Source organism: Nicotiana tabacum, chromosome 23 (assembly GCF_000715075.1).
Source record: "Nicotiana tabacum cultivar K326 chromosome 23, ASM71507v2, whole genome shotgun sequence".
NCBI lineage: Eukaryota > Viridiplantae > Streptophyta > Magnoliopsida > Solanales > Solanaceae > Nicotiana > Nicotiana tabacum.
In genome coordinates, this window is record NC_134102.1 from 33,191,624 (window position 1) to 33,200,373 (window position 8,750).

At 36.7% G+C, this 8,750-nt stretch overlaps 1 protein-coding gene and 1 non-coding gene across 2 annotated transcripts; one reads left to right on the plus strand and one right to left on the minus strand.

Moving 5' to 3' along the window:
* Positions 1-559: 559 nt before the first annotated feature.
* Positions 560-640, plus strand: TRNAL-AAG (transfer RNA leucine (anticodon AAG)). The gene has a single exon. It is a non-coding gene; the product is annotated as a tRNA-Leu (tRNA).
* Positions 641-806: 166 nt separating this feature from the next.
* On the minus strand, positions 807-8,062 carry LOC107774768 (phospholipase D gamma 1-like). Its single transcript, XM_016594413.2, has 10 exons — positions 6,015-8,062; positions 5,107-5,223; positions 4,304-4,498; positions 3,709-3,957; positions 3,547-3,615; positions 3,318-3,465; positions 2,894-3,042; positions 2,633-2,797; positions 2,138-2,335; positions 807-1,376 (listed from the first exon to the last, which is right to left on the minus strand). Exons 1-10 carry the CDS (start codon positions 7,692-7,694, stop codon positions 1,083-1,085), a joined length of 3,264 nt encoding a protein of 1,087 aa, XP_016449899.1. The 5' UTR covers positions 7,695-8,062; the 3' UTR covers positions 807-1,082.
* Positions 8,063-8,750: the final 688 nt, after the last annotated feature.

The following is an 8,750-nucleotide window of genomic DNA, read 5'->3' on the forward strand; positions in this document are numbered from 1 at the left end:
TTAAGATTCCAATAGTTCTATACTTCTATTACTTTATAAAAACTATAGTATAGTTTTCAAGATTTACAGCAAGAATTTTGAAGTAGACAAGCAATAACTAGATATTTTGGACTCAAAGTTTTCATTCTTCAAACTTCCTGAATCAGTAATCGGGTAATATCTTTCTAGTATTATTTTTATTTGGTATTTTATTAATTTTACTCCATACATATCATTTAATTTTTTTTTTAAATTTAAATACTTAGGCCTCACATTTGACTTTGGCCTTAGGCCTCAAATGCCCCGGAGCCGCCCCCGTTGTAACGAAAATCTTTTTATGATTTTGATCTTCTTTTTCTTTAATTAAAAAGGTAGGAGGATTTTTATGATATTTATACAATATCAACTGGTCCAGATTGACGCGACATAATAGAAAGGAGAATATCAACATATAAGTTGGATACAAAATTTCATTTGATTGTGAATTGATATTAGGTCAGTTATGCTATGTTAGTGATACTAAACCACATCGCAAATGTAATATAATTTTCCATAAATATTAACAAAAATCATTTCATGAGTTGAGATGGCCGAGTTGGTCTAAGGCGCCAGATTAAGGTTCTGGTCCGAAAGGGCGTGGGTTCAAATCCCACTCTCAACAAATTTTGTTATTTTTTATTGCAAAACGTTTCTCAATTACACTATTGTCTAATAAATCACATTTTTGACCAAAATTGACTTAATTTCTGGTCTCAAAATTTCTTCAAAGCAAAAGAAAGCCCTCACCCGTGCCTTTGTGCACAAACGTAAATAAAAGCAGCGAGTCATGAAAGCAAAGAACTAAGTTTCTTCAAAATGAATGGTACAAGCTACAGTCCAATTCATAGAGACCTTGGAAAAAATAACTAACCAATTTTCTGCTACTATTATGGTTGTATGACTAGGAGGTCGCCGTGGAACATCCTTGTCCAAAAATGCAAAGTAAGATTGCAAACAATAGATTGAATGTGGTCGGACTCTTCCACAAATCCCGCACATAACGAGAGCTTAGTACACTTATTATTATTAGTCTCTAAGTACAAGTTAGGGAAGAAATGAGAAATTCAAATGGTAAGATTTTCTTGAATGGCTAGGAATGATCCAATTATATCTCCACCAACATCTGGAAATTGTTCAAATCCAGGAAGATTCTTCACCTTGCCTCTCCTATCAACTTCAACAGGGTACTTTAGGAGATGCCCTCTCATTTCAGTTACTTCATCAGATGCAAATTGTTTCCAGTTTGCTTCACCCATTGATCTAACACGCCTTACGCATTCTAGAGACTCTGGACGTGTAAAGTAGTCATCGACAACTCCAAGATGCTCAGCCCAGAGAGACATTCTATATCTATATATCTACATTACACAAAGACATAACAAAGGGATCAGATAATTGCATTGAGCGAAAATAAAACATCAAACGGTAGCATTGAGCGAAAACCATCTAACAGAAAATGAGTCAAGTTCACATTTGGGACAAGGAAAAGAGGACATATGTAGCAACCTGAACTAAGTTCCAAATGTCAAAAGACATTGCGTTATGAATATATCAATAGCAATTATAGACATTGGATATACAGATCAGTTATATTGAAACCTCCTCCACGATTAATACATTTTAAAACTCGATCTAGCTTTCAAAATATATGATCCTTGTAACCAGTCAGCTAATATTGAAAGTTGTTCTCTTCCCTCAGCGTATTGTGCATACAACTCTAAATATTTGTTACAGAAGTTGATTATTTTTTTTAGGGGGGTTGGCACAGCGTAAGAGACTAGAAAGTACGAATTTTGAAAGTTAAAATACATCCATAATTGGTAAATGGAGTTGGAAATCTCATGACTAAGCTAGTTTTTCATCTATCATTTTCTCAATTGGTTCTCAAATTGGCTGTCTCCTAAAACGGTACAGAAGTTAAGACTTAAGTAATACCTTCTTTTTTATTCTTTTATTCTTTAGGCAGGTGGGGGAAAGAGGTGAGGGATCAGCTCTTACAGTATTAGCTAGAAGTAAAATAGAGAGAAGAATTTCCAAGTTCATAACACACAGCTTCTCCTGGATTTGATATTCCAACTAAATTATTCAGTCCATATATAGAATTTTGCTAATGGATTACCTGTCCGCCAGGACTTGACTGTTTTCTTGCCCATGTATGATGAGGTTGATATGCTCCCATCGCTATCTCTGTGTCTCTAGTGCCTTCTAGCGAGCGTTGGTTGATGTTTGCAGATCCCAGTGTGACATACTCATCATCCACAATCATTCCTTTAGAATGAACATATATCATAAATCTTCTGTATTTTCTACTCAGTGCCTGAAACATCATATTTAAACCATGTGATTAACAATTTGAACTGTGCTAGCTAGAGTCTAGGCAGAGAGTTTTACAACAAATTTAGGAGGAAATTAAAAGGCGAAGCTCCTAGTACTAGGTGGTTTACGAAGACTTATCCTTCAAAAAAAAGCATAAGCAAAGGTTCCATCTTGCGATGATGCGTTTAGGCAAGAAGAGATGAGCAAAGTAAAGAAAAAAGAGAGAATTCCAAAAGTAGATAGAATTTTGGGATTGTTTGGGTTCTTTCGTCGGAGAAGGGACGTAATATGGAAGTACCTGGGGAGTGTTAGCAGCACCGGCATTCTCATTTTCCCCTTCATCGGCCTCACGGTTACCAAGACAGAAGAAGTTCAAATAATCTTGTGGCGAGAAAGCATCCTCGAGTCCAACCTCCACTAAACACTTGTAAATAGTCTCATACATCATTTGCATCGTCTTATGCTACACAAAGTAGTACAATTAGCAAATGTTAGAAGATAGCTTGGTGACTACAGCTTGATTCTTCTTTGTCAACTCAGCCGTTTAGGTAGTTTTTACCTGCCAAAAAAGAATTCTCTGTGTAGCAGCCCCAGTTGGATCACCCTCTGGCCACATGGGGATGACAATATATGCTGCAAACCTTTGATGTGCTCTTATCTTTTCGCAAATTTTAAGTGCAATTTCCATTGGAATCAGATTATTGGCACCTGCATAAAACAGTATGCTCAGGTATCTGAAATGCTAAGGCGACAGAAGAATGAGGAAGTCTAAAGTATTATGCATTCTTCCAATATATGTAAAATTGTCAAAAGGTAAGATCCGTTAACCAAACAAAGATGCAAATATGGTTGGAATGGTAAGATCTCAAACCTATACGTGATGGGCTTACCTACAAGAATTGACATTTATCTTAGGGTTACCTATTCATCATAGGGTGACATTTGATTGCAGTGCTTTACACAGAGAAAGAACAATTTCTTACCCACATCATTATATTGGCTCCAATTGTATGAGGAACCAATGAAGTACTGATTTTCAATGTAAATGAAATGTTGCGCAGCACGAATGGCTTTCACATATGCCGTGTGGATACTCATGTCAATAAGTACATTTTTCCCACATACCAGGTTCTGCAAGATTAAAAAGAGAAAATTAGAATAATTGTAAATAAACTATATTTTGACACCCCCTTCTCCAGCTATCTTTCTCACCTTCATTGTAGCTTCCTTAGGATCCTTGGGAAAGCCTTTGACTGAATTTGAGTCAATAGAGCGTAAGATCTGTGTAAGAAAGGAAAGAAAATTTATCCACAAGATCAATGCTAGTCCTCCAGTTAAATCTCTAAAGCTGTTGATACTAAGTTCATAACTCACCTGCACATGCCAATTATCAGGATCGGTGCTGCTGCTTGTAGATGAAGTCTCAGCAATACCAAGAATTTCAGCCATTCTTTCTATTCGGAGCAAAGAATCATCATATTTCTTCGATTTTCTGATACCCTGGGGCTTTGAAGCCTTTAACCAACGTTCCTCGAAATTGGTCAGAACATCATATGCTGCTGGACCATCGATTTTACAGTGCAAGTCATGCCATGGTTCTCTTGGACATCCAGTAGTACTCCCCTGTTAAGTACATTCAGATGGATTACTGTCCAAGAAACACGAAAAGTGATGTTTATTTGTAAGATGGAAAGGGAAATGTTAGGACATGAATTCTTTTCCATCTGTAAAGAAACACGACTATAAGATGGACTAATAGGTCTGAACATATAGTTTTAGACATCACGATTGTGATTGTAAACCCTCGCCAAGCAAGTTAACATATTAGCTTCAGATCAGTATCCTTATGCAAGGAAAGAGATGGTGTTCACATAAATATTATAAATGGTGGAAAGTCGAGAACCAAATGAACAATTCCTAATCAATATATTCGAAAAACAAGCAAGTGATAGCAAGGAAATGAAGTTACTGTATAAGTGGGATTATGATAGTCATCTGAGTGCACTGTCTGCAGGGTTCTAAATATAGGATGTTCTGGAGTATCATATCGCCCATCGCACAAGTCAAGTCCTCCCACAAATGCTATGATCTTTCTCCGATTGTTTCCAGCATCAGCATCCACTATCACAGTTTTCTGATGATGTGTATAAATTACTCCAACTTCCTGAATAGCAGATTTATAAGATGTTAGTCTCGGGGAAAATTTAAACAATTAATTTAGATTGAGCAGTATCTGGCGGAACAACACCAAGATATAAACTTCTTATACACTTTGCCTCATGAGGAAAGACCTGCAGTTTTAAACTATTAAGACAAACTGGTATATATCATGCAATACAAGAGCCGACAAGAATCTTCTACCACATAGTGGGGCATCAACACACATCCTCAATGTTTGGTACTTGGATGTTTTAGAAAAGAAACATAGAAGAAAGGCAGGAAAATATAGTTAAACAAGCATTAATGTTTGATCATACTTTATTTTGTTGAGAGACTATCATTGACAATAGCTCGCACGAAATTCATCTGTCCATTTAGCAAGGAAGGGAAATAAAGGAGAATATATAGGTACCAAATATGAATCTACAAATGTATTAAGAATAGAGGAGGATTTTAAACAGCAGCAACTCAACATCCAAGCTTGCAGCTCTTCTGATTTCAGATAAGCTTCCTAAAGAACTCAGAATTTTCCCAAAATGCCACAAATTATGCTAAAAATGATGCAGTACATTGCCAAAATAACTATCAAAAGTAACAATATAACTAACATACCCTCTGCTTAGCCCAGCTATGACGTTTTCCTGCCACACGAGGACAAAGCAACACTTGCACAGATGAATGCTTGAAAAAACGACGGGTCTCTTCATCGTGGGTTTGCATTACGCCGTCCTGGATGTTTCAAATTTAAATCATAAAAACTAAAGCTACATTAAGTTGACAGAAGAACATCAACCCAAATGCTGCCAAGTTCACATGAAAATCAAAAAGATCAAAGATTTCTCAACAAGAACAACAACAACAAACCCAGTGTAATCCCACAAGTGGAGTCTGGGGAGGGTAGTATGTACGCAGACCTTATCCCTATATTATGAAGGTAGAGAGGCTTATTGTGAAGGTAGAGAGGCTATTTCTGATAGACCCTCGGTGGCATAATATATTAGCATTATTAAATAAATCCTAAAAAGGTACATCATTAGTTCATCCTATTGGAATGAATGAATATTAACAAATGCATCATCCTTAGATATGATAGAATTACAAGCAATCTTGCAAAATTGATGAATGGATTCATTCCACCTGTATTAGCTGATGCAACAAATTTTAAAGACTGTCATCCATAAATTAAACTCATTCTTCTTTGTAGTTTAAATTAGCTGTCAATTTACTACAATCGAAGTGCCTATGATTGCGAGCATTGGCAATCAATTAACAAACAGCAGATAGCAGATAGCAGATAGAATGTATGTGAATGTGAATACACAGATATGTACTTCTAAGACTTTGCACCATCATCTGAAAAGAAAAAGGATAACTGAAGAAATCTATATCAAACCATTAAAAAAATCCTTGCAAACAACAACCTAAGACACAGATTCATTCGAGTCCCACGAAGATTCTTGAATATGCAATTGCTACACCTAAAAATAAATTTGCAGTTCATCACAAATACATTGATTTACCGTTTTATAGCCAAGGATGCTTCTTGAAGTGGGGTCATCCCACACGAGAAGCAACACTCTCACTCCTTCTTGTGATTTTGACTTCAAAAGTTCCCCAAGAGAGCTAGATTCTACAGAATCATCATCTCTAACCAGTCTCACTTTATGCCACACTGACCATCCAGTAATGTATATCAATCGTCGAGCTTGGCATATTGCATCAAATATGTCGTGCCAGCACTTTCCATGTACATGTTGCATCCCATTGTCAAGCTTCAAATTTGGAAGACATCCATCAGGCACATGAGCATCTTGATAAAGAGTAACTGATCCACCCATCCTAAGTGGAAAATAAGTCCCTGGAACCCCATAATACTCAGGACCTGCTCCAACTCCATGGTGGTAAAAGCTTAATTGATCCATCGGGTAATACTGAATTGATAGCCTTAAAACAGCTCCGGCCTTGCAAGGTTTTCCATTGTTCAAGATTGGAAAGAACCCTTCAATTTTCCCCCCTCCATATATATGATCCACTGGGACTGCTACTGTCCCTATAAGCTGTGAACCTACCATATCATTATCCTTTACAAGAAATTGTACTTCAGCAGCATAATGTGCAACAGGTACATTAAAATGTTGCATCCACACTGGATTTTCATTATTGTTTATGACATAAGTACGCCCGATAACTGCACCTGCTACTGTAATTGACACGTATGGATCGCTTGTCATGTTACCTAGGTTCCCATCAATCTTTGTCCCCATTTTGTTAAACATATCCCCTATGGTCTTATGGAACATGTCCAAGTTTGGGAGGTTTCTTGCTTCACATACCCAAATATCAAGATTCCCATGTAAGAGCAAAACCTTTTTAGAAGGCATAAATGGCATAACTTGCATACCCCAATTATTTTGTAGTTCACCACTACTTGTTCTTGAATGAGTTGGTTCAGAAGACGACTCGAATTGGACAACAGAAGATGCTTCACTCTTTGAGAATGAGGAATTAGGATGTCCATATATTGTTCCTTGGACATTGTAGTTAGTCACTACAGCTCTTGGTCCTAAGTGATATGTTGCAGTGACATTAGGAACTGATGCTAATGCAGGGGCAGGAGTATGATTATCATACAAATGAACATTTGATAGGTGATCATCTATAGAAGAAGGCTCATTTTTACAATGATCAGAGTTAGCCACAGAACTATTTACAGATGATAAACTACTCGCCGCAGAACTACTAACAGATGATAAACTATCTTGATGCTGGAGGCTAGGAGATTGATTATGTCCTTGGGATGGTTGTCTCTCTAATGGACTTTGATATGAACCAAACTTGAAACTCCCTTGCTGTTGAAGAAAAAGGCTAGAAGAAGATATTTGAGGAGGGTGATATGCATGGAATATATAAGGAGAAGGGCCAATTACATGTGATGGTGAGGGATAATTACTATAGTCTAAAGGGATATTATTTTGGTGGGGTCTAAGTGCTGATTCTGGTGGATAATGGTAGTTAAGGTGACCAGAATGTTGAGTAGTGTAAAGAGGTGGATGATAATGAATGTATTGTGGATATGGAGGAGGAGGATATGTAGAGACGGATCCAAAATTTAAAGTAGAAGTATACGGTTGATTATTTGTCGAAGATGGAGGAGCTGTGTTATATGGATATGTTGGTGAAGAAGACTTGTTATTATCCATTAATGTACTAAATCAGACTGAATTTTACTTATGCTTTTGGGATACATAAACATGCAAACTGATCAAGCGTTGGCTTTTTCAAATATAAAGAAATGACATTGATCATGCAACGAAGAAGAAAATACCAAAGGGATCCTTCAATGGAAGGAATTATAGTAATTAAAAGAAATTGTGAAAGAAATAAGTACCTTTAGAGGTCCATTTAAAGAAGAAGAGAAAGAAGATTTACAGAGGATCAGATGGATATACCAAAAAAGAGCGACAACAATCGTCCACTGTGTCGGAAAATGAGAACATGGGGAGGGAGATCAAACGAACATCTTTAACTATGTGGCATGCAGATCCCTAAATTCTAATGCAACATTTTATTTTAGAAATAATCACAGACCTCCCATGAGGTTTTGAATTGTAACTCATGCCTTTCTATATCATCGTATCATCATCGTACTATAGTAAAAATGGGAATCCTCTAAGTTGAAATTTAAATTAACAAAATACCCATTAAAAGTTAAAGGACCATCTTATCCTTACCTTTTCCCTGTCTCACTCTATCATTTTTTCTCTATCGGCAATTTAAAAAGTTTTATTACATAAATATAGATAGTGATTGTATAGGGTAAAATTGGTCCGTAATAAATGGTCGAATGATAGCATCCACGTGGAATTGAAGACAGGTAAAAGGCGAGTCAAGTAACTATAAGTACCGGGAACAACAAGCAGCAGTTGGTATCGGATAAACCCTGAAGGGAGCATGGTCAACGGGAGTAGGTCGAATATTTGCCATCAGATAACATTCAATGAAGAATATTCTCTGACATTCAATGAGCAGCCGTTGCAGAGAATATTTGCATTTATGGCCCTAGGTATAGCTATAAGTCTTACTTTTAATCTTGTTTATTTACTAGTTTTGGATCAAATTGGTTCGCTTATTTATAAACCACATAACAAATTCAACTGTACCGTTTTACGGGTAAACAGTTTGGCGCCCACCGTGGGGCTTAGACAACTGTGTAATTGAGTTGATCCTTGCGTTTATTACTAACTTGTTTGATTCTT